Source organism: Hyla sarda, chromosome 9 (assembly GCF_029499605.1).
Source record: "Hyla sarda isolate aHylSar1 chromosome 9, aHylSar1.hap1, whole genome shotgun sequence".
NCBI lineage: Eukaryota > Metazoa > Chordata > Amphibia > Anura > Hylidae > Hyla > Hyla sarda.
This window is the reverse complement of record NC_079197.1, coordinates 5,214,903-5,242,657: the sequence shown is the minus strand read 5'-3', so window position 1 is coordinate 5,242,657 and position 27,755 is coordinate 5,214,903. Positions and strand designations below refer to the sequence as shown.

The 27,755-nt window shown below is 42.4% G+C and overlaps 1 protein-coding gene across 1 annotated transcript in view; it reads left to right on the top strand.

Moving 5' to 3' along the window:
* AK8 (adenylate kinase 8) overlaps positions 1 to 27,755 on the top strand; it is a gene marked incomplete in the record, with an annotated part of 77,840 nt that overhangs the window by 2,606 nt on the left and 47,479 nt on the right. The window contains 3 exon segments of the mRNA XM_056541189.1: positions 14,066 to 14,115; positions 19,292 to 19,405; positions 27,081 to 27,149. Coding sequence (XP_056397164.1) covers positions 14,066 to 14,115; positions 19,292 to 19,405; positions 27,081 to 27,149 — 233 coding nt within the window.

Genomic DNA, 27,755 nt, shown 5'->3' with positions numbered 1-27,755 from the left:
GTTCTTTTCTGTCTAAGTGCACTTTGATGACACGTGTCTCGGGAACTGTCCAGAGAAGAAGCAAATCCCCATAGCAAACCTATTCTGTGCAGTTCCCGAGACAAGCAGAGATGTCATCAGAGAGCACTGTTGCCAGACAGAAAAGAACAACTCAACTTCAGCAGCTGATAATTATTGGAAGGATTAAGATTTTTTTAATAGAAGTAATTTACAAATCTGTTTAACTTTCTGGAGCCAGTTGATATATGTGTACAAATGGTGGTAAAGTCAAGGTGACAAGTCAGCTTCAAGTGTACATGTTAGGGATCGACCGATATCGTTTTTTTAGGGCTGATACCGATAATCGGTGGATGTTAGGGCCGATAGCCGATAACTTATACCGATATTCCGGTATAAGTTATGGGCTATTTATCCCCCCGCGACACCACTGCAGATCATTGATTTAAAGCGGGCGCTTTAAATCAATGCACTGGAGTGGCTTTTGCAGTTCCATAGGCCGCCGACCGCCACCACCCACTTCTCTCCCCTACCTGTCAGGGTGGTCCGTGCCATCCATCCTTCCTGTAGTGTCCGGCGGCATTCCGGGTGGAGGGTGAACCGGTCCGGGCTGTCCTTCTCCGGGGTCCTCTTCTCCACTCCGGGCAGGCTCCGGCCTAGTAACGCAGCATAGACGCCCGTGCGCAGCGACGCAACTGACGTCACGGCGTAGCGGCGTCTATGCAGCGTACTATGCCGCAGCCTGCCCGGAGTGGAGAAGAGGACCCCCGGAGAAGGACAGCCCGGACCGGTTCACCCTCCACCCGGAATGCCGCCGGACACTACAGGAAGGATGGATGGCCCGGACCACCCCCATTACGGGTAAGTTAAAAACATTTTTTATTGACTTGGATGGTGGGGGAGGGGCCCGACCGGTATAGCGGTATGGGCAAAAATCCATACTGGTATACCGCCCAGCACTATGGTGGGGGGTGCGACGCGGTGGGTCGGGGGGGGGGGGGGGGCGGTCGTGGTGCGGCGGGTCATGGGGGCGGTGCGGGGGTTTGGGGCATTATCGGCTTATCGGCAAGGTAATTGCCGAATAATGCCCAAAATCGTGATTAACGGCCGATAATATTGGCCATACCGATAATAGGTCGATCCCTAGTACATGTAGTTGAACACTGTTCACCATATTGTCATTTCTCTGAATCACTTTCATTTAAAATTTGACGCCATTTGTAACTATGTATTAGGAGGCAGAGCCTCTGTCCGCATAAGATAAAAGGCCAGTAATGTTGTCATTTTAAGGCAGTGTTTCCCAACCAGGGTGCCTCCAGCTGTTGCAAAACTATAACTCCCAGCATGCCCGGACAGCCGAAGGCTGTCCGGGCATGCTGGGAGTTGTAGTTTTGCAACAGCTGGAGGCACCCTGGTTGGGAAACACTGTTTTAGGGTGTGACATAATATGATATATTAGGCTTCTGCAGACGCAGTTATCGATTTCTTTCCTTTTACAAATGCTCCTGACGAGGAGACATGTTCTGAGTTTTAGTTTGGGCGTGGATAGAAATCAGAGCGTATCCACTTTTCATCATCCCCTCCGGAGCCTTTGTCAATAACATGAGCGATGAATGATATATATATAGAGAGAAGGAGGGATCGCTTCTGCCCGGTAAATAATCACCGCAGAGACGCCGCCAATTCTCCGGAATAAAGACTTCCTAAATGGACTGAGCCGGGAGAAAACCTGAAGCCCAAAAGTAATGTCCGTTTTATTCTTCTTGATGAATCAGATGTATAATAAGATGTACTAAATGGTCAACAACGTAATAAGAATATATGAACTTCAGATGTGTACATGATGGGGGGCACAGGCAGCTTGGGGAACCATCGCACTTTTCCTGGAGGAATCCCCCCCATTGCTGAATCTGCTACATAGAACTGCAGAGATCTGAGTGAGGAGAAGAAAGGTGGAACGAAGATGAACAGGAAGAAGAAGGCAGAGTGACGGGATGTTCATGTCGGCAATGGATTTCAAAGCGGATTCTGCAGAAACAATTGACATGTCAGGCCAGAATCAGAATTTCTGCAGCAGCTGTTTCCTCCGCAGAAAACAATGGGACTCTGCTGCAACAGTATTTCAGAGCTGAATTATTCCTCCGGATTCTGCTTGGAAATTCCACCGTGTGAACGAGGCCTGAAGAGGAAGAAGGAAAAAGCAGAAACGTGTACTCAAATGGGAGGGAAGAATATGAAAGATAAAGATGACAAGAAGGGGAAAGGGCAGAGTAAAGATAATAGGGAAAGCGGAAGGGTGTAGGGAAATGTATAAGAAAGAGGAAGGAAAAAGGAAGTGTTACCAGGATGGTGGAAATAGGCAGCAATGGTGGAAGGAAAGAAGGAAGGACAGACGTAGATGGACAGGAAGGAGGAAGGACATAGGGAGGATGGATGGAAGGAAGATGGACAGAGGGAAGATGGATGGGAGGAAGGAAGGACAGAGGGAAGATGGATGGAAGGAAGGATATAGGGAGGATGGATAGAAGGAAGGACATAGGGAGGATGGGAGGAAGATGGACAGAGGGAAGATGGATGGGAGGAAGGAAGGACAGAGGGAAGATGGATGGGAGGAAGGAAGGACAGAGGGAAGATGGATGGGAGGAAGGAAGGACAGAGGGAAGATGGATGGGAGGAAGGAAGGACAGAGGGAAGATGGATGGAAAAGAGGAAGGACAAAGCAGAGGTAGACGGGAAGGAAGAAATTGAGAATGGAGACAGATGAAAGGAGGAAAAACAGAGTAGAGACAGATAAGAAGGCCAGCGCAAGATGGATGGGAAGAAGGAAGGAGAGAAGATCAGAGGGAAAATGGATGGGTAGAAGGAAGGACAGAGTGAAGGTGTACAGGAAGGAGAAAGAACAGAGCAAAGACAGAAGGAAGATGCATGGGAAGGAGGAAGGACAAAGCAAATATTGACAGAAAGGACAGAGAAAAGACGGACGGGAAGGAGGAAGGACTAATGGAAGACAGAAAGGAAGGAGGAAGGACTGATGGAAGACAGAAAGGAAGGAGGAAGGACTGATGGAAGACAGAAAGGAAGGAGGAAGGACTGATGGAAGACTATTTTATAATGGAGAAGCCTCAGTGATGTTGACTTAAGACAAGACTCATGGAGTGATACGGAGACAACTCACTGCTGAGTGGATAAAGTCAAAAAGACACAACTAATATAAAGTGCTTTGGCCATGTATGGGAGTCCTGCGGATGCCTCCCCTGTTCTTCAGATGCAGCAGAGCTGACTGCGCGCGGCTCTGGGCGGGGGAGCAGATGTTTGCAGATATCAATGTTTAATGCTGTGCGCTCCCCGTACTCTTCTCGGGGTCGGTAATGATGGCTTTTTGTCAGATCTGGGCCCCTCTCCCTGCCCGGGCCCTCGGCTCCTCGGCTGCTGAGATCCTTGGGTTAGGTTTTTGCAGGATTATAGATAATGAGGTGTAAACTCTGCGGCGGCTCAGATGAAGGCGTAGCGGGTGTGAGTGCATTATTCTCGTCTGTACTCCAGGACCAGGCACTGGAATAGATCTAGATCCTTATTATTTTTTATTACAGTTTCCGGCTCCAGTGTTGTTAGATTGTTTACTCGGATGATTCTCTGGTTACTGAAGAACAATTGGGGTATATTCACACCACGATTACTCAGTATGGCTGCCGGTGAAGTGAAAAACTGTGACCAGTAGTCAAATGTGACCTGAGCTCAGAGCTCTCTGAAGTAAAAAAAAAACTGTGACCCTTAGGTGAATGTGACCTCAGCTCAGCGCTCTCAGCCCTTTTCAGTGCTGATCGCTGTTAGGCGTGGGGTTTAGGGGTCAGGGTTAGGGGTTTAGGTTTAGGATTAGGGGTCAGGTTTAGGATTAGGGGTTAGGTTTAGGATTAGGGGTCAGGTTTAGGATTAGGGGTTAGTATTAGGAGTTAGAATTACGGGTCAGGTTTAGGATTAGGGGTTAGGATTAGCGGTCATGGTTAGGTTTAGGGGTTGGTATTAGGAGTTAGGATTAAGTTTAGGGTTTAGGATTAGGGGTCATGTTTAGGATTAGGGGTTAGGATTAGGGGTCAGGGTTAGGATTAGGGGTCATGTTTAGGATTAGGGGTCAGGGTTAGGATTAGGGGTTAGGTTTAGGGATTAGGGAGTGAGAGGTAGCCGGCTGTAAAGCAGAAAAGGGTGTCCCTGTGTGAAGGGTCACATTCCTCTACAGGGACACAGTTTTCTTCATTACACCGGGTCCGGATGCATAATCATGGTGTGAATGCACTCTTACATTTCATAGGTTTTTACACTTTTATTGACACACATAAAATATTCCCAGTGCTGACCCTTTTTCTTCTCCAAGACTTCTGCAGTTCACCCTTCCATGCTGGATATCATCTCCGGGACCCAATCCTGACCTCTGACCTCCCGTTCTTACTGAACAGAGTTTATCACAATCTCTGGGGTTTTTCATTGTCCTCCCCCTGTTTGAGGATTGACCACAGGTTCTCTATTGGATTTATAGGATCTGGGGAGTTTCCCGGTAATGGACCCAAGATGTCAAAGTTTTAAATTCTCCCACCGGATCTGGCTGCCGTATTGCAGAAACGTGGCGAGAATGCATCCTAAGTGATCATTTCTATCTTTTACATGGTCTCCATCATGGTGGATAAAGCCTTGTTCATCATCACATGATCCTGAATGTTTGTAGAATGACTTTGAATTTTTCTGCAATTCATCTGCTCCTTTTTTTTATAGCCATCTAAAACAGTGTTTCCCAACCAAGGTGCCTCCAGCTGTTGCAAAATGTTGAAAAGCTGTTGAAAATCTCCAGCATGCCCAGACAGCCATTGGTGCATTGCACACTATGGATCTTCCGACACGGTCTTGGTTTTGGGATAAGCCAGTGTTTCTCAACCAGAGGGCCTCCAGCTGTTGCGAAACTACAACTCCCAGCATGCTCGGATAGCTGTTGGCGCATTGCACACTATGGATCTTCTGACCCAGAAACAGGGCCTTGCTGTTGGGATAAGCCAGTGTTTCCCAACCACTGTGCCTCCAGCTGTTGCAAAACTACAATTCCCAGCATGCCCGGACAGCCGTTGGCTGTCCGGGCATGCTGGGAGTTGTAGTTTTGCAACAGATGGAGGCACACTGGTTGTGAAACACTGATCTTGAGTAAATGCGGTCGCCCGGGAAACTAAACTTATCCCCTCTCCACAGGACTGTAGTTTATGGTAACATGACTGGAACCATTGCAAAACTACTTTTGGATATTAGGGCATACTGGGAGTTGTAGTTCTGCAAGAGATGGAGGTCCTTAAAGGGGTACTCCGGTGGAAAACATTTTTTTTTTTTTTTTTTTTTATGAACTGGTGCCAGAAAGTTAAACAGATTTTTTAATTACTTCTATTAAAAAATCTTTACCCTTCCAGTACTTATTAGCAGTTGTATGCTACAGAGGAAATTCTATTCTTTTTTAATTTCTTTTTTGTCTTGTCCACATTGCTCTCGGCTGACACCTGATGCCCGTATCAGGAACTGTCCAGAGCAGGAGAAGATCCCCATAGCAAACCTATGCTGTTCTGGACAGTTCCTAATACGGGCATCAGGAGTCAGCAGAGAGCACTGTGGACAAGACAAAAAAGAAATTCAAAAAGAAAAGAATTTTCTCTGTAGCATACAGCTGCTAAAAAGTACTGGAAGGGTAAAGATTTTTTAATAGAAGTCATTTACAAATCTGTTTAACTTTCTGCCACCAGTTCATTAAAATAAAATAAAACGTTTTCCATCAGAGTATAACTCTTTAAGGGACCCCTGTGTATATAGTAACATGACTGGAACCATTGCAAAACTACTTTTGGATGTCGGGACATACTGGGAGTTGTAGTTCTGCAAGAGCTGGAGATCCATAAGGGACCCCTGTGTATATGGTAAGATATTAACAACTATAGGATGGAGACCATTGGTCAAAACTTTGGTAATAATCCCCATCTACTTCTTTATTGCGTTTATGTCCCATTTCGCATTCACAAGCAGCGCAATTCCCTCGGAGCTCAATCTTCACGCCACGAAGCGTCTCTGGTGATCGCCTGCAAATTAATAAATAAATAAAAGGAAACATGCAAAAAACATCAGGTCTAATGAGCTCTAAACAATGCGGCGTCCTCGCCGCTGCCACAGCGTCTGATCCGCCACTTGGAACATTTACATATTTATTAGTGGGAATCCTCCCGGGGTTATTTCCTGAAAAATTAGGACAACAAGAAAGGAAAAAAAAAAGAAATAATAAAGTGCACTGTAAATAATAGAAAAAATGATGAGATAAACAGAATGTCAGTGATTTACCTCCGTCCTGAAAAACGGAAATAATGGCTAGAAGATCTGATGAGGACTGTACATGATGGGGGGTGTAGTGCTCTGTACCGCACATGGCCGGCTTCGTGTAATGTTTTCTCTAATTTCATAGGATGCGATGGGAAAGCTTGAGGCGCATTGTCCAAATGTATCTTTATAGGCTCCCGTTGACCCATATACCGTGCCCAACATATATCTCCAATGGATGATTAAAACATGATGTGAACAGAGCTTTAGATACTGGGAGTTGTAGTTCTGCATGGGCTGGATATCCATAAGGGACTCCTGTGTATATGGTAAGATATTAAAGGTGTACTCCGCCCCTAGAAATCTTATCACCGCGATCTCCCTGCTGCACCCGGCGTTCGTTTAGAGCGTCGGGTGCAGCTCTGGAGGCTCATGACGCCACGGCCATGCCCCCTCAATGCAAGTCTATGGGAGGGGGCGTTACGACTGTCACACCCCCTCTCATAGACTTGTATTGAGGGGGCGTGGTCGTGACATCACGTGGTCGTGACATCATCTGGCACAGAGCGATGTCTGATCGTGGGGGTCCCGGCACTGGGAACCCCCGTGATCTCCCTGCTGCACCCGGCGTTCGTTTAGAGCGTCGGGTGCAGCGCTGGAGGCTCGTGACGCCACGGCCATGCCCCCTCAATGCAAGTCTATGGGAGGGGGCGTGACGGTAGTCACGCCCCCTCCCATAGACTTGTATTGAGGGGGTGTGGCCGTGACATCACGAGCCTCCGCCCCGCATCGCCAGTCATCCAGCACGGAGCAATGTTCGCTCCGTGCACCGGATGTCTGGGGTGCCGCAGCGACGGGACCCCCGTGATCAGACAACTTATCCTTTATCCTTTGGATAGGGGATAAGATGTCTAGGGGCGGAGTACTCCTTTAAGAACTATAGGATGGAGACCATTGGTCAAAACTTTGGTAACAATCCCCGTCTACTTCTATATTACGTTTATTTCCTATTTCGCATTCACAAGTAGTCCACATGTATCTCCATAAGGCCCCATTGACCCAGTGTATGTCAGAAGAATGTCGCTTTTGGCGTATATATCGGACCCAAAATATACCTCCAATGGATGATTAAAACATGATGTGAACAGAGCTTTAGATACATAAGAGCAGCAGATAGTATCTCACATGATAGGCTTGGACACAGTGGCCCTGATTTACTAAAGTCCAACCGACTTTTTTTCTCGGTTTATGCGCCTAAATTTTTGTCGCATCATCCGTGCGACTAATTCTGCGCCCAAATTTTACACCGCACAACTTGCACTTTTGAAAACACTCGGAGTGGGTTTTTTTTTTATTACAAGAAGATGGGCGTGGTTAACCCAAAAAAATGGGCGTGTTCCAGACAAAAAGCAGAAATTACTCGGAGTACTTCCAAAATCACTCCTGAATAAGCGTGGGTTTGGCTCACAGAATAACCGACAGCCAAGAGGATGTGTAAAAACTACCAAAAGCGAGTGATTTTGGCAAAGGCGCAGCTTAACGTGGTGGGGAGTGCTTAAACTATTTTCTTTTCTTTTTTTTGTTTTACAGTTCTACACAAGGATTTTTAGAATATGCAATGCATTTTAAACTTTAAAATATGCCTTTATTTGTGTGTGTATATATATATATATATATATATATATATATATATATATATATATTTTTTTTTTTTTTTTTTTTGTTTTTTTTTTTTAACTCCTATATTAGATTGTCTGTCCATTTAATTTTTTTAGCTCTATTTTGATGCTTAAAGGGGTTATCCAATATCACATATAATAAGATTATGTACAGTGCAGAATATCACATATAATAATATGTACAGTGTAGAATATCACATATAATAAGATTATGTATAGTGTAGAATATCACATATAATAAGATTATGTATAGTGTAGAATATCACATATAATAAGATTATGTATAGTGTAGAATATCACATATAATAAGATTATGTATAGTGTAGAATATCACATATAATAAGATTATGTATAGTGTAGAATATCACATATAATAAGATTATAGTGTAGAATATCACATATAATAAGATTATGTACAGTGCAGAATATCACATATAATAATATGTACAGTGTAGAATATCACATATAATATTATGTACAGTGTAGAATATCACATATAATAAGATTATGTATAGTGTAGAATATCACATATAATAAGATTATAGTGTAGAATATCACATATAATAAGATTATGTATAGTGTAGAATATCACATATAATAAGATTATGTATAGTGCAGAATATCACATATAATAGGATTATGTACAGTGTAGAATATCACATATAATAAGATTATGTATAGTGTAGAATATCACATATAATAAGATTATGTACAGTGCAGAATATCACATATAATAATATGTACAGTGTAGAATATCACATATAATATTATGTACAGTGTAGAATATCACATATAATAAGATTATGTACAGTGTAGAATATCACATAATAAGATTATGTATAGTGTAGAATATCACATATAGTAAGATTATGTACAGTGTAGAATATCACATATAATATGTACAGTGTAGAATATCACATATAATATTATGTACAGTGTAGAATATCACATATAATAAGATTATGTACAGTGTAGAATATCACATATAAGATTATGTACAGTGTAGAATATCACATATAGTAAGATTATGTACAGTGTAGAATATCACATATAATAAGATTATGTACAGTGTAGAATATCACATATAATAAGATTATGTACAGTGTAGAATATCACATATAGTAAGATTATGTACAGTGTAGAATATCACATATAATAAGATTATAGTGTAGAATATCACATAAAATAAGATTATGTACAGTGTAGAATATCACATATAATAAGATTATGTATAGTGCAGAATATCACATATAATAAGATTATGTACAGTGTAGAATATCACATATTATAAGATTATAGTGTAGAATATCACATAAAATAAGATTATGTACAGTGTAGAATATCACATATAATAAGATTATGTATAGTGCAGAATATCACATATAATAAGATTATGTATAGTGCAGAATATCACATATAATAAGATTATGTATAGTGTAGAATATCACATATAATAATATGTACAGTGTAGAATATCACATATAATAAGATTATGTATAGTGCAGAATATCACATATAATAATATGTACAGTGTAGAATATCACATATAATAAGATTATGTATAGTGTAGAATATCACATATAATAAGATTATGTATAGTGTAGAATATCACATATAATAAGATTATGTACAGTGTAGAATATCACATATAATAAGATTATAGTGTAGAATATCACATATAATAAGATTATGTATAGTGTAGAATATCACATATAATAAGATTATGTATAGTGTAGAATATCACATATAATAAGATTATAGTGTAGAATATCACATATAATAAGATTATGTACAGTGCAGAATATCACATATAATAATATGTACAGTGTAGAATATCACATATAATATTATGTACAGTGTAGAATATCACATATAATAAGATTATGTACAGTGTAGAATATCACATATGATAAGATTATGTATAGTGTAGAATATCACATATAATAAGATTATGTACAGTGTAGAATATCACATATAATAATATGTACAGTGTAGAATATCACATATAATATTATGTACAGTGTAGAATATCACATATAATAAGATTATGTACAGTGTAGAATATCACATATAATAAGATTATGTACAGTGTAGAATATCACATATAATAAGATTATAGTGTAGAATATCACATAAAATAAGATTATGTACAGTGTAGAATATCACATATAATAAGATTATGTATAGTGCAGAATATCACATATAATAAGATTATGTACAGTGTAGAATATCACATATAATAAGATTATAGTGTAGAATATCACATAAAATAAGATTATGTATAGTGCAGAATATCACATATAATAATATGTACAGTGTAGAATATCACATATAATAAGATTATGTATAGTGCAGAATATCACATATAATAAGATTATGTACAGTGTAGAATATCACATATAATAAGATTATGTATAGTGCAGAATATCACATATAATAAGATTATGTACAGTGTAGAATATCACATATAATAAGATTATGTATAGTGCAGAATATCACATATAATAATATGTACAGTGTAGAATATCACATATAATAAGATTATGTATAGTGCAGAATATCACATATAATAATATGTACAGTGTAGAATATCACATATAATAAGATTATGTATAGTGCAGAATATCACATATAATAAGATTATGTATAGTGCAGAATATCACATATAATAAGATTATGTATAGTGTAGAATATCACATATAATAAGATTATGTATAGTGTAGAATATCACATATAATAAGATTATGTATAGTGTAGAATATCACATATAATAAGATTATAGTGTAGAATATCACATATAATAAGATTATAGTGTAGAATATCACATATAATAAGATTATGTATAGTGTAGAATATCACATATAATAAGATTATGTATAGTGTAGAATATCACATATAATAAGATTATGTATAGTGCAGAATATCACATATAATAAGATGTACAGTGTAGAATATCACATATAATAAGATTATGTACATCATTTTATTGTATAGTATTGTAGAGTATCACATATAATACGCTTTCATACAGTGGCTTAGTATACAGTATTACACATGATAGAATTAGATACACTTCTCAGGAGACAGTATTTCACCCAATAGGCCTAGGTACACCAGCTTAGTGTATCACATATGAAATGCTTAGATACAGTAGCTTGGCAGACAGTATGACGGGCGTTAAGCTCAGATACACTAATAGCGGGGATATCCATGAACAGGTGATCATTCCACTCAGTTGACAAATCCAACATGGCTGCTCGGTGACTTCCTCCTTTGGAGTGACTTAGCCGCAGGCTACACGTCGGCGTGTCAGGGTAGACATTACGGCGCCATTTATAGAGGCGTTCATCAGCTTCACAATGACTGCGATTCCTCAGACGTGTCCGCGGCCTCATTCAGCTTCATCCAATAAGAGGAGATGAAAAAAAAAACCTATATATGAGAGATTTAGTACAAACTGAACATTTACAGCAGCCCGGGGCCATATTACAGGCTGATTCCAGCAGATAATGGAGTGTTCCCTTTCTTTATCAAACGTTTGTCCAAAAACGCTGCGCATAAAAGACTCAATTCCTCCAGGATTTCCTTGTGAATATTCAATCACTTTCCTAGTTAAAACCTCAAAAGGATCGGTGGATGGAAAGGTTTCACGCCCGGCTTTGATGTGCGCCGCAGAAGTTGATTAATCTTGGCACCGAGCGTCTTTCATGGCTATGGTAATGAATTATTCCATCGCGCACAGTCGGAATTTCAAGGTGCGCCAAGTTGGGGGTGAAAAACCAAAGAGTCTTAATAAAGAGCAGATGACGGCGTCTTCTAGAAATAAATAAAAATAACAAATAATGCAGCAGCCAATCAAACGAAAGCGGCGCCATCGAGTGTTTATAAGTCTGAAATCCCCCTTTATGTCATCATCTGGTGAAAGTATTTTTAGGGTTTTGAAAATCTTTCATTTTCCTCTCACATTTTGGGCTTTTCATGTGGTTGGGACGGTTTAGGGTGTTTTTGTAGGACCCTGAGAGTAATTTGTAGCCGTGGGCATCAAAACATCCAGAAAACCAAAAAATATATAATAAAACTCAAAGAAGAAAAATCAAATAACAAGAACTGGAAAAGAAAAAGCAATAAATAAATAAAACAGCACAGGTTCTAAATAGTAACAACTTGTGACAATCCTCTTTCCCCACCCTCTGTCCCCTGCTTCCAGACCCCCCTGTCCTCTTCCAGACTCCTATGTACCATCCTTCTAGACCCCTTTGTCTCCTTTTTCTCCTTTTCCTTCAGACTTCTCTGTCCTCCTCCTCCAGACTCCTCTGCCCCCCCTTCATCCCCCTTTCTCTTTCTCCTTTAGACTCCTCTGTTCCCTCCCTCCAGGCTCCTCTATCCTCCTCCCTTCAAACTCCTATATCCTCCTCCTGCAGACTCCTCTGTCCCCTCCCTCCAGACTATTCTGCCCCCTCCCTCCAGACTCCTCTGTTCTCCTTCATACTCCTCTGTCCTTCTCCTCCAGACTCCTCTGTTCTCCTCAAGACTCCTCTGCCCCCTCCTTCTCTTTTAAACTCTTCTGTCCCTTCTATCCAGGTTCCTCTGTTCCCTCTCTCCAGGCTCCTCTGTCCCATCATTCCAGACTCCTTTATCCTCCTCCTCCAAACTCCTCTGTCCTCCTCCAAACTCTCCAGACCCCAGGCTCATTTGTGTCAGACCCCCGACTCATTTGTGTTTGTACTCTCCCTCAAACCCTCCTGTCCCCCTTCCTAGATTCCTCTGTACCTCTCCAGATCTCTCTGTCCCCCTGAAGTTGTAGTCCAGCATGTCTGTTTCCTCTTTCCCTTGACTTCTGCTTGATTGGTTGATCTGCTTAGATTGGTAAGGGTCTGATGGCTGGTGAGGGTCTGATGGCTGGTGAGGGCCTGATGGCTGGTGAGGGCCTGACAACTGGCGAGGGCCTGATGGTTATTGAGGGTCTAATGGCTGGTGAGGGTCTTATGGTTGGTGAGGTTCTGATGGCTGGTGAGGTTCTGATGGCTGGCGAGGGACTGATGTTTGGTGAGGGTCTGATGGGTGGTGAGGGTCTGATGGTTGGTGAGGGTCTTATGGTTGATGAGGGTCTTATGGTTGGTGAGGGTCTTATGGTTGGTGAGGGTCTTATGGTTAGTGAGGGTCTTATGGTTTGTGAGGGTTTGATGGTTGGTGAGGGTCTTATGGTTGGTCAGGGCCTGATGGCTGGTGAGGGCCTGATGGCTGGCGAGGGCCTGATGGTTGGCGAGGGTCTGATGGCTGGTGATGTTCTGATGGCTGGCGAGGGCCTGATGGTTAGCGAGGTTCTGATGGCTGGTGAGGTTCTGATGGCTGGCGAGGGTATTATGGTTGGTGAGGGTCTGATGGTTGGTGAGGGTCTGATGGTTGGTGAGGGTCTGATGGTTGGTGAGGGTCTGATGGTTGGTGAGGGTCTGATGATTGGTGAGGGTCTGATGGCTGGTGAGGTTCTGATGGCTGGTGAGGGTCTTATGGCTGGTGAGGGTCTTATGGCTGGTGAGGGTCTTATGGCTGGTGAGGGTCTGATGGCTGGTGAGGGTCTGATGGCTGGTGAGGGTCTGATGGTTGGTGAGGGTCTTATGGTTGGTGAGGGTCTGATGGTTGGTGAGGGTCTTATGGTTGGTGAGGGCCTGATGGTTGATGAGGGTCTTATGGTTGGTGAGGGTCTGATGGTTGGTGTGGGTCTTATGGTTGAAAACTCTACTATTCACTACACTAGGAGCCCCTGGTCTCCCTATTCCCTGCTAAATGACCCCGACAAACTGGAGTCTATACGGAGCCTCACGTAACAGGTTTGCTGTGTAAATTTTCAGTAAATCTGTAGAAAGCTGCAGCGTTCCAGCGGGAAAGGATACAGATTAATTAGGGCTTTTTACTTCTCCAAGTAGTATATGTGCCAGTAAAGTTACCCCAAAACTCAGGGTTGTACTGATGAGGTAAAACAGGGACTGGACAATGTTCAAACCAGATTTGTGCTGTACTACATAGAATGACTGACTGTACTTTGTATTTCTCATCCACAGTGCCAAGAATTGCTATTTTGGGCCCCCCCGCCTCAGGAAAACACACCATGGTATGTATGCGGGAATAGAAGATGTACGTAGTGACTAGTATACAATGAAGATTACATCACTGCCACCAGTATATAATGCAAATAACATTCTTATGACCAGTATGTAATTCAGATAGCATTCTAATGATCAGTATACAAAGAAGATAGCATTCTAATGATCAGTATATAATGTATATAGCATTCTAGTGATCAGTGTACAATGATGATAGCATTCTAATGATGAGTATATAATGCAAATAGCATTCTAATGATCAGTATATAATGCAGATAGCATTCTAATGATCAGTATATAATGTAGATAGCATTCTAATGATCAGTATGTAATGTAGATAACATTCTAGTGATCAGTATATAATGCAGATAGCATTCTAATGATCAGTATATAATGCAGATAGCATTCTAATGATCAGTATGTAATGTAGATAGCATTCTAATGATCAGTATGTAATGTAGATAGCATTCTAATGATCAGTATAAAATGAAGAGAGCATTCTAATGATCAGTATACTTTGAAGATAGCATTCTAATGATCAGTATACTATGAAGATAGCATTCTAATGATCAGTATACAATGAAGATAGCATTCTAATGATCAGTATGTAATGTAGATAGCATTCTAATGATTAGTGTACAATGAAGATAGCATTCTAATGATCAGTATACTATGAAGTTTGCATTCTAATGATCAGTATACAATGAAGATAGCATTCTAATGATCAGTATATAATGCAAATAACATTCTAATGACCGGTATGTAATTCAGAAAGCATTCTAATGATCAGTATGTAATGTAGAAAGCATTTTAATGATCAGTATACAATGAAGATAGCATTCTAATGATCACTATACAATGAAGATAGCATTCTAATGACCAGTATATAATGCAAATAACATTCTAATGACCAGTATGTAATTCAGATAGCATTCTAATGATCAGTAAGTAATGCAGATAACATTCTAATGATCACTATATAATGCAAATAGCATTCTCATGATCAGTATGTATTGTAGATAGCATTCTAATGACCAGTATATAATGCAGATAACATTCTAATGACCAGTATATAATGCAGATGACATTCTAGTGAAATGTATACAATGTAGTAGTCAGTTTAGTGATCACTGATGGTCTAAAGATGTGATATACTGCATTCTGTTGATCTGCAGACATTTCAGACTCACAAGCAATAAATAATGCACGGAACATTCTGGTGACTGGTAGACGTTCCCTAAATGACTCTAGTAACTGATAGTCATTTCTAAAGGACTCTGGTGACTGTTTTGACCAGTATACAATGCAGGGATAATGCACAGACTAATGCAGGGAGCATTCTAGTGACCAGTATACAATGCGGGGATAATGCACGGACTAATGCAGGGAGCATTCTAGTGACCAGTATACAATACAGAGATAATGCAGGGAGCATTCTAGTGACCAGTATACAATACAGAGATAATGCAGGGATCATTCTAGTGACCAGTATACAATACAGATATAATGCAGGGATCATCCTAATGACCAGTATACAATACAGAGATAATGCAGGGATCATTCTAGTGACCAGTATACAATACAGAGATAATGCAGGGATCATTCTAGTGACCAGTATACAATACAGAGATAATGCAGGGAGCATTTTAGTGACCAGTATACTATACAGAGATAATGCAGGGATCATTCTAGTGACCAGTATACAATACAGAGATAATGCAGGGATCATTCTAGTGACCAGTATACAATACAGAGATAATGCAGGGATCATTCTAGTGACCAGTATACAATACAGAGATAATGCAGGGAGCATTCTAGTGACCAGTATACAATACAGAGATAATGCAGGGATCATTCTAGTGACCAGTATTAAATACAGAGATAATGCAGGGATCATTCTAGTGACCAGTATATAATGCAGGGATCATTCTAGTGACCAGTATATAATGCAGGGATCATTCTAGTGACCAGTATATAATGCAGGGATCATTCTAGTGACCAGTATATAATACAGAGATAATGCAGGGAGCATTCTAGTGACCAGTATATAATACAGAGATCATTCTAGTGACCAGTATACAATGCAGGGATCATTCTAGTGACCAGTATACAATACAGAGATAATGCAGGGAGCATTCTAGTGACCAGTATACAATACAGAGATAATGCAGGGAGCATTCTAGTGACCAGTATACAATACAGAGATAATGCAGGGAGCATTCTAGTGACCAGTATTAAATACAGAGATAATGCAGGGATCATTCTAGTGACCAGTATATAATGCAGGGATCATTCTAGTGACCAGTATATAATGCAGGGATCATTCTAGTGACCAGTATATAATGCAGGGATCATTCTAGTGACCAGTATATAATGCAGGGATCATTCTAGTGACCAGTATATAATGCAGGGATCATTCTAGTGACCTGTATACAATACAGAGATAATGCAGGGATCATTCTAGTGACCAGTATATAATACAGAGATCATTCTAGTGACCAGTATACAATACAGAGATAATGCAGGGAGCATTCTAGTGACCAGTATATAATGCAGGGAGCATTCTAGTGACCAGTATATAATGCAGGGATCATTCTAGTGACCTGTATACAATACAGAGATAATGCAGGGAGCATTCTAGTGACCAGTATACAATACAGAGATAATGCAGAGATCATTCTAGTGACCTGTATACAATACAGAGATAATGCAGGGATCATTCTAGTGACCAGTATACAATACAGAGATAATGCAGGGATCATTCTAGTGACCAGTATACAATACAGAGATCATTCTAGTGACCAGTATATAATGCAGGGAGCATTCTAGTGACCTGTATATAATGCAGGGATCATTCTAGTGACCAGTATACAATACAGAGATCATTCTAGTGACCAGTATACAATACAGAGATAATGCAGGGAGCATTCTAGTGACCAGTATATAATGCAGGGATCATTCTAGTGACCAGTATACAATACAGAGATCATTCTAGTTACCAGTATATAATGCAGGGATCATTCTAGTGACCAGTATATAATGCAGGGATCATTCTAGTGACCAGTATACAATACAGAGATCATTCTAGTGACCAGTATACAATACAGAGATAATGCAGGGAGCATTCTAGTGACCTGTATATAATGCAGGGATCATTCTAGTGACCAGTATACAATACAGAGATAATGCAGGGATCATTCTAGTGACCAGTATATAATGCAGGGATCATTCTAGTGACCAGTATACAATACAGAGATCATTCTAGTGACCAGTATACAATACAGAGATAATGCAGGGAGCATTCTAGTGACCAGTATATAATGCAGGGATCATTCTAGTGACCAGTATATAATGCAGGGATCATTCTAGTGACCTGTATACAATACAGAGATAATGCAGGGAGCATTCTAGTGACCAGTATATAATACAGAGATAATGCAGGGATCATTCTAGTGACCAGTATATAATGCAGGGATCATTCTAGTGACCAGTATACAATACAGAGATAATACAGGGAGCATTCTAGTGACCAGTATATAATGCAGGGATCATTCTAGTGACCAGTATACAATACAGAGATCATTCTAGTGACCAGTATACAATACAGAGATAATGCAGGGAGCATTCTAGTGACCAGTATATAATGCAGGGAGCATTCTAGTGACCAGTATACAATACAGAGATCATTCTAGTGACCAGTATACAATACAGAGATAATGCAGGGAGCATTCTAGTGACCAGTATATAATGCAGGGAGCATTCTAGTGACCAGTATATAATGCAGGGATCATTCTAGTGACCTGTATACAATACAGAGATAATGCAGGGAGCATTCTAGTGACCAGTATATAATACAGAGATAATGCAGGGATCATTCTAGTGACCAGTATATAATGCAGGGATCATTCTAGTGACCAGTATATAATACAGAGATCATTCTAGTGACCAGTATACAATACAGAGATCATTCTAGTGACCAGTATACAATACAGAGATAATGCAGGGAGCATTCTAGTGACCAGTATATAATGCAGGGATCATTCTAGTGACCAGTATACAATACAGAGATCATTCTAGTGACCAGTATACAATACAGAGATAATGCAGGGAGCATTCTAGTGACCAGTATATAATGCAGGGATCATTCTAGTGACCAGTATACAATACAGAGATCATTCTAGTGACCAGTATACAATACAGAGATAATGCAGGGAGCATTCTAGTGACCAGTATATAATGCAGGGAGCATTCTAGTGACCAGTATACAATGCAGAGATCATTCTAGTGACCAGTATACAATACAGAGATAATGCAGAGATCATTCTAGTGACCAGTATATAATGCAGTGATCATTCTAGTGACCAGTATACAATACAGAGATAATGCAGGGATCATTCTAGTGACCAGTATACAATACAGAGATAATGCAGAGGTCATTCTAGTGACCAGTATATAATGCAGTGATCATTCTAGTGACCAGTATATAATACAGAGATAATGCAGAGATCATTCTAGTGACCAGTATACAATACAGAGATAATGCAGGGATCATTCTAGTGACCAGTATACAATACAGAGATAATGCAGGGATCATCCTAGTGACCAGTATACAATACAGAGATAATGCAGGGATCATTCTAGTGACCAGTATACAATACAGAGATAATGCAGGGATCATTCTAGTGACCAGTATACAATACAGAGATAATGCAGGGATCATTCTAGTGACCAGTATACAATACAGAGATAATGCAGGGATCATTCTAGTGACCAGTATACAATGCACTTAGTATTCTGTGATGTATAGAACATGCAGAGGCCACACTGCCCAGTAGTCACATAATTATAGTACAATATCCGGCACATAGTGCTTTGTACACAGCTGCTGTCAGTATACAGGACCCTCATAGGTAACTTATACATTAGAAATGACTGGTGTCTTCTAAAGTCAACAACATTCTCTCCCCCACTTTGTGGTACCTCCAGCCCTCCGGTGCCCCCTCCTGCTCCTCAGAGGGACAGCGCTGTGTTTAAACATACATTCGCTCATAGATCATTTATTTAGAGGCGCCGGCTGCGAGGAGGTGGATTTTTTTTCCACTCGGCATGAAGAAATATGAGGTCTTTGAAACGTATTTTTCTTTTGCAAAAGTTGGACTCCTCTCCTCCTCTTCTCCCCCGCAGGCGAAGCTCCTGTGTAAGCGTCTGAATGCCACTCACCTCACTCCAGAGAATTTGTTGTCAAATGATGTCTCCGAGCTGGTGGAGGAAGCGCTCTCGTACAAAGGCAAAGACCAGGTAGAGCCGCTGAAAAGCCATGCATCATTACCAAACACAGGAAAAGTATCATGAAAGTAAAATGTATCGGCGCCCGCAACACTTCATACACCCAACGTGGTACCCAAAAAGCTGCTGATAGGGTTTACCTGAGATTTAAAGAGCTTTTCCTCCCTAAATTGAAAAAAAAAAAAATGCCATTCTGGTGTATAGGCTGGTGTTTCCCAACCGCTGTGCCTCCAGCTGTTGCAAAGCTACAACTCCCAGCATGCCCAGACAGCCTTTGGTGTTCCTAAACTTACTGACAACTTCTGACAGGTTCGTACAGGAGTGGTCTCCAGACTGTGGACCTCCAGCATTTGCAAAACTATAACTCTGTCTGGCTGTCCGGGCATGCTGGGAATTGTAGTTTTGCAACAGCAGGAGGCACACAGGTTGCGAAACACTGGGAAACATGCTGGTTGGGAGACAGGTCATATTGGTCTCCAGATTATGAACCCCCAGCTGTTGCAAAACTACAACTCCCAGCATGCCCGGACAGCCGTTGGCTGTCCGGGCATGCTGGGAGTTGTAGTTTTGCAACAGCTGGAGGCACACTGGTTGGGAAACTCTTCTATAGACACTACTAGCAGCCATTACTATGCCCCTTGAGCAGTGTTCCCAATCATGTGGCTCTAAAGCTGTTACAAAACAACAACTCCCATCATCTTAGGCTGTCAGGGCCTAATGAGAATTGAAATTGGACAACAGCTGGAGGGACCCTGCCTTAGGCTATGTTCACACGGCGGAACATTTGCATAATGTCCACCCAGGAAACATGGGCGGACATTCTCCAAATTTGCATGTTTTGGCCTGCGTTAGTCTCCAGATACAAAAATGCATTTCCGAGTGGAATCCTCAGAAACAATGAACATGTTTATTGTTTCTGCAGATACCAAAATCCGGATTTCCACAGTAGATAATTCTGCTGCAGAATCCCATTGATTTTAATGGGACTGCTGCAGCGGAATTTCCGAGTGGAATATTTCCACGGAATTCTGCTGGGAAATTCTGCAGTGTGAACATGGCCTTATAGGTTACGTACATTTCCTGGATAAGTTGCGTCCCCCTATTTGTCTCGCTCATGTTGCTGCGCCTGGGTGTCCGTCTACACTGTAGTCGTAGAATTCTGTTCCTCCAGTTGGAGCAGAGTCTTATCCATCCATCCCAGGTAAGTGCATGGAATTGTAAAGAGACACATGATACAATCTATATAGGGCTGGTGTAGGCTGCCCCTTCCCTGTTTTTCGTTTCACGAGTGGTAGAGGATAAAATGGACCTACTACTGTTTCTAAGGCATCAGCAGAAGGTCCAAGGTTCATCCAGACTCCCCAGTGCGGAGGGCTGTATAGTGGGTGCAGTTGCGCCCATTAAACCAGCTATAGGGGGGCTGTAGATTTGGGGGTCTCTCTGGATAGTACTAACATTACACAACAATGATCAATGATTCTAACTAAGGCTAAGTTCATTCTGCACTATTGAGTCCCGTTTAGAATTACATATAGGTCCTGGACAGAGTCACAATGGGGAAGATTTATCGAAACATGTAGAGAGGAAAAGTAGACTAGTTGCCCATAGCAACCAATCAGATCGCTTCTTTCATCTTTAAAGGGGTACTCCCGTGGAAAACTTTTTTTTTTTTTTAAATCAACTGGTGCCAGAAAGTTAAACAGATTTGTAAATCAGGGATTTGTAAATCACTTCTATTAAAAAAATCTTAATCCTTCCAGTACTTTTTAGGTGCTGTATCCTAAAGAGAAATCCAAAAAAGAAATGCATTTCCTCTGATGTCACGACCACAGTGCTCTCTGCTGACCTCTGCTGTCCATTTTAGGAACTGTCCAGAGCAGCATATGTTTGCTATGGGGATTTTCTCCTGCTCTGGACAGTTCCTAAACGGTCGCTCTGTCTCCCCTGTGATTTACACTGCTTTGTCCTAATGGGATGTTCCCTGGTAAGCGTTTCCTACATTCACCAAAACCAGGAAGAAATCCAAAATGGTAGATCTGCACGGCATTGTATGTATTCTGCTGCAGATTTGCCAGTGCAAGAAAAGAAGAAAAAAGAAGGGGGGGGGGGTGGTCTGAATGCGCAAAGATTTGCGACTTTTGGCTGATCTGCACCACACCCACTAAGTGTGTGGGGCGCAGGGCCGAGGGGGTGTGGCCAACTCACTCCGAATTTACCACAGTTTAGTGGAAATCTATGCCACCTCTGAGCTGGCGTAGATTTCTGAGGCTGCCGCCCTTGTGCCTGGATTTATTTACAGTCATGCGCCTCTTGATAAATCCAATATGGTTGTACACTGGCGGGGGTGTACTTAAAGCGTTACTGTCACTTGAAAGAACATTTGACATGCTGTAAATTTAAAGGGGTACTCCACTGCTCAGCATTTGGAACAAACTGTTACGAACACTGGAGTCGGCGGTAGGAGCTTGTGATGTCATAGTCATGCCCCCTCATGACATTACACCCCGCCCCCCTCAATGCAAGTCTATGGGAGGGGGCGTGACTGTAGTCACGCCCCCTCCCAAAAACTTGCATTGAGGGGTGGTGCGTGATGTCATGAGGGGGCGGGGCTATGATGTCATGAGCTCCTGGCTCCAGCATTCGGAACAGTTTGTTCCAAACGCTGAGCAGCGGAGTACCCCTTTAAATCGCATCGGGTTTCAGTTCTGTGACCTACTGTGTTTGTGTTATATACCAGTGAAGTGCTCTGCATTGCTCTTCACTCCCCTGATTTCCATCCATCCAACTCATTCCCTGTAGTGAAGCGTTCTCTGCCCCGCACTTCACTGGATCAGAACTGACATCTAATGTGATCTAAAATTTTTGGGCGACATGTCAAAACTTTATCCAAATGAAAGTAGGCTAGGATTAAAATCCACAATTTGGTGCACATTTTTAGCAGGTTTTCTGGTGGGGATTTTCTGTGTGGATTATGAAAACTAAAGGGGTCTACAGGATAGGGAATAAGTGTCTAATTGAGGGGAGTCCGACTTCTTGGACCTCATGTGATCTTCTGTACAGGGCTACTTACCGGTCCTCAGTGCACTCTGGTCCCCGCCTTCCTGGACAAGAGCAAGTGACAGCCTGCTCAGCCAATCATTGGTGGAGGCGGGACATCGCTGTGACTGGTGATTGGTTAGACAGGCCATCACTTGTTCTCATCCAGGAACGTGGAGGCTGGAGCGCGTGGAGGATGGGTAAGTAGACGGGCCCTATCCCGGGTTTAACTACTGGGAATCCTGTGGATATGGGATAAGTTAAGGGGTACTCCGGTGAAAAACTTTTTTTTTTTTTTTTATCAACTGGTGCCAGAAAGTTAAACAGATTTGTAAATTACTTCTATTCAAAAATCTTAATCCTTCCTGTACTTTTTAGCTGCTGAATACTACAGTGGAAATTATTTTCCTTTTGAAACACAGAGCTCTCTGCTGACATCACGAGCACAGTGCTCTCTGCTGACATCACGAGTACAGTGCTCTCTGCTGACATCACGAGTACAGTGCTCTCTGCTGACATCACGAGTACAGTGCTCTCTGCTGACATCACGAGTACAGTGCTCTCTGCTGACATCTCTGTCCATTTTAGGAACTGTCCAGGGTAAAAGGAAATCCCCATAGCAAACATATGCTGTTCTGGACAGTTTATAAAATGTGACAGAGATGTCAGCAGAGAGCACTGTGCTCGTGATGTCAGCAGAGAGCTCTGTGTTCCAAAAAGAAAATAATTTCCTCTGTAGTATTCAGCAGCTAATAAGTACTGGAAGGATTAAGATTTTTTAATAGAAGTAATTTATAAATCTGTTTAACTTTCTGACACCAGTTGATAAAAAAAAAAAAAAGAGTACCCCTTTAAGTTCCCTGGAGCACCCCTTTAAATAAAACAAAAAGATGAATGGCCCAGATTTACCATCAGATTTGCCCATAGCAACCAATCAGAGCTCAGCTTCCATTTCTAAAATGTAAAATAAAAATTAAGCTGTGATTTGATAAATCTGGGGTGATGTGTTTACGAATTCCCCATTGAATTCAATGAGGAAAAACCGCTACAAGGCCATGTTCACACTGTGCACACAGCGGAATGATGTTTCTGCCATGGAAACCCCAATTACAGCGTCCACAGAAAGAAAAGACTTGTCTATTGCTAGGAGTTGTAGTTTTGCAACATCTGGAGGCACAATGGTTGGGGAAACACTTCCTTACACATGTTCTCCAACCTGTGGCAAAACTACAACTCCCATCATGCCATCACAGCTGTCAGGGCATGATGGAAATTGTAGCTTTACAACAGCCAAGAGCATTTTACAACTTATCATCAGCACTTGGGGGAAACTGCCAAAAAAAACTCCCACTAATATAGAAACACTTCAGAGCGACTCCTCCGCTTGCTGTCAGTGGCGCTCCGCATGCTCATCAGCAGTTCACTGCATCAGTAGGTACATCTAGGAAAGGAGATAGAAAAAAAAGGCGGCGTAATTAGCAGAAATCATTGAAAGCCTCTTTGTTAAGCTGCGGGGGCTGCGCGAGATCTTCAGAACGGATTAGCGGCAATAGAGGGTGCCAGCGATTTGTATGTACGCAGAGCCAGTTAATCCTCCAATGATCAGCCGCTCGCTTCTCAATTGCGCTTAATGAGAGAACATTTTCTTCCGAGCCGACGTTAATGATGGCAGAGTCGGCGCATGTTAAGTTTTTACCCTTCAGTATTAGGATGAAATTACATGCACTTATAGATAGGAAGCCGCTTTATCTACTGTATAAAGGTATTAGGTGGGGGATTTGGCCCTCCGGCTGTCACAGACGCCGCTTCTCCTGCGCTACACCGTCACGCCGGCAGCCTCCGCTTGTATCTGGTGCTCACAGGAGTTTCGCTAATCAACCCGCGGTGAGTTGGTGCGCAATAATGGTGTAATGTCCTTGGCTCGGTGTCTGTGGCTTATTTTATGAGTGAATAAAGAGTAAGTATTTGGCCATAATCTTACGGGATCTTGGGCATTTTGTGTATGGTAAAACCGCACCGTGTGTTCAGCATTGGGTTTATTTTTTATTTAAAGCAGCCACACTGGTATTTTTTGGTTTCACAAAGTCCCAATATAATAGGAATGTGTAGGTGCTGCCCTGCCGGGACCTTCCCCCTCAGTGATATCTCTATAACATTACATAGTCCTGCACTCCTTGGTGTGTTGTTCTAGTCACTAAACCTGCAGCGGTCAGGGCATTCTGGGAGTTGTAGTTTTACAACACCGGGAGAGTCAGTCAACCAACAGCTGGAGCTCTAGAATGAAGAGTAACTAGCCTGCATCATGTCCTATAGATCAGTGATCCCCCAACTTGTGTCTCTCCAACTGATACAAAACTACAACTCCCATCATGCCCTCGCAGCCAATGGCAATAGCTGGAAAGTCAGAGGTTGATATCATATAATGATATTGCCTTGTATTGGCAGGAACCGCCCCTTTTATAGGCTCCTCCCCTCACTCTGGTTGTAGCTCCTACCCACCACCCTTGTGTTGGCTTCATCCTTCAACCCTCTTGTAGCTCCTCCCCTCACCCGGGCTGTGGCCCCTCACCTTTGTTGAGACTCCTTTTCTTGACCTGGTTGCAGCTCCTTCCTGCACCCTTGTGTTGGCCCTCCCCTCACACTTGTGTTGGCCCTCCCCTCACACTTATGTTGGCCCCTCACCCTGGCTGTGGCTCCTCCCCTCAACCTGACTGTGGCTCCTCCCCTCACCCTGGCTGTGGCTCCTCCCCTCACCATGGCTGTGGTCCCACCCCTCACCCTGGCTGTGGCTCTACCCCTCACTCTGGCTGTGGCCCTCCCCACACCCTTATATTGGCTTCTCCCCGCACCCTGGTTTAAGCCCCTCCCCTCACTTACCCTTCTTTTTGGCCCTCCTGTCCTTGCTGTTCTAAAAATCCTCTCATCATATACTATTTTCTCAGTAAATCTCGCCCGACCTGAAAAGTGAAAATGCAGTGTAAAGCATGGTGGAGGGACAGAGCAGCAGCTTGAGCCTCTGTTGAGACAGGAGATGGATTTCAGACTACTTCGGCCTGTAGTGGTCAATGCAGCTAAATTGTAGCCAGTAGCTAGGGGCCCCTAATCTAATGTAAGGACCTAAAGGCGATGTGAACTGTAAACCTACCCACTAACCTAAAAGTTCTCACTAACCTAAACCTGCAAACTAACCTAAACCTGCAAACTAACCTAAACCTGCAAACAACCCTAAACCTACACACGAACCTAAACCTACTCACGAACCTAAACCTACTCACGAACCTAACCCTTCACACGAACCTAACCCCACACACGAACCTAACCCTTCACATGAACCTAACCCTTCACACAAACCTAACCCCACACACGAACCTAACCCCACACAGGAAACTAACCCCACACACGAACCTAACCCCACACACAAACCTAACCCTACACACGAACCTAACCCTTCACACGAACCTAACCCTTCACACTAACCTAATCCTACACAGGACCCTAACCCTACATACAAACCTAACCCTACACATGAACCTAACCCTACACACGAACCTAACCCTACACACGAACCTAACCCTACACACGAACCTAACCCTACACACGAACCTAACCCTACACACGAACCTAACCCTACACACGAACCTAACCCTACACACGAACCTAACCCTACACACGAACCTAACCCTACACACGAACCTAACCCTACACACGAACCTAACCCTACACACGAACCTAACCCTACACACGAACCTAACCCTACACACGAACCTAACCCTACACACGAACCTAACCCTACACACGAACCTAACCCTACACACGAACCTAACCCTACACACGAACCTAACCCTACACACGAACCTAACCCTACACACGAACCTAACCCTACACACGAACCTAACCCTTCACACGAACCTAACCCTTCACACGAACCTAACCCTACACACTAACCTAACCCTACACAGGACCCTAACCCTTCACACGAACCTAACCCCACTAACCTAAACACTAACCTAAACACTAACCTAACCCTACACACGAACCTAATCCTTCACACGACCATAAACCTACACACTAACCTAATCCTTCACACGACCAGAAACCTACACACTAACATAAACCTACACACTAACATAAACCTCTGCTGGTGTCAGTGATTGCCCCTCATGACCTGAGCAGGACCTGGGTTACTGATGTTATTAAATTTGACAGCAAGCAGAGATCTTAATGAGGACATGAAGCAGCTTCAGACCCTTTCATTGTAGAATTCTGCATTTACTTAGAGCTCAGAGAGTGTTGGTATAAAGTAAGCGGAGGTCCTGAAGGCGTTGATGTGACAGGAGATGACACGGATCGGTGTGGTGACGCGTTTTAGTGCGGACCCCCCGGTAGACGCTCGTCTGGTTTGACATGACACATCAAAGGGGCCAACTAGACACCATCCCGGCCTGCGAGCAGCAGGAAACGCCTCTGGAAGGAAACGCACTCAAAGACGCAGATTTGCTCTCCAGCAGTGAGAGGCTCTGACACATGCCACCCACCGGGACATGTGACTGATCGCAGAGACCCCCCAACTCCCCCCCACCGCACCTCCGTTCTGTATGAGCAGATGGTCTGAACATATTCATATATTTATGTCCTTCTTGTTTTCTTCTAGGAGATCCCAGACGCGCTGTGGGCCGGCCTCATCCGAGAGCGACTGTCAAAAGTGGACTGCGTGAAACGGGTGAGTGAGTGTGCGCCGCCCTGTAGGAGAGAAAGAGAGGGTACAACCTGCAGTCCACTATCTCTCTACCTCAGTGTTTTCCAAACAGCGTGTCTCCAGCTGTTGCAAAACTACAACTCCCAGCATGCCCGGACAGCCAAAGGCTGTCCGGGCATGCTGGGGGTTGTAGTTTTGCAACAGCTGGAGACACACTGTTTAGAAAACCCTGCAGTGGATTCCAGTCTTTGGAGAGGCAGAATATAGGACAGGTGAATACAATCTATTACTCCCTCTTAGCAGCCATTTAAAGGGGTACTCCAGAGATATAAAAATATAAGAAAATTGTTTTTAAAGGGGTACTCCGGTGGAAAACTTTTTTTATTTATTTATTTTTTTAAATCGACTGGTGCCAGAAAGTTAAACAGATTTGTAAATTACTTCTATTAAAAAAAAATCTAAATCCTTCCAGTACTTATTAGCGGTTGTATACTACAGAGGAAATTCTTTTCTTTTGGGATTTCTTTTCTGTCACGACCACAGTGCTCTCTGCTGACACCTCTGTCCATTTTAGGAACTGTCCAGAGCAGCACATGTTTGCTATGGGAATTTTCTCCTGCTCTGGACAGT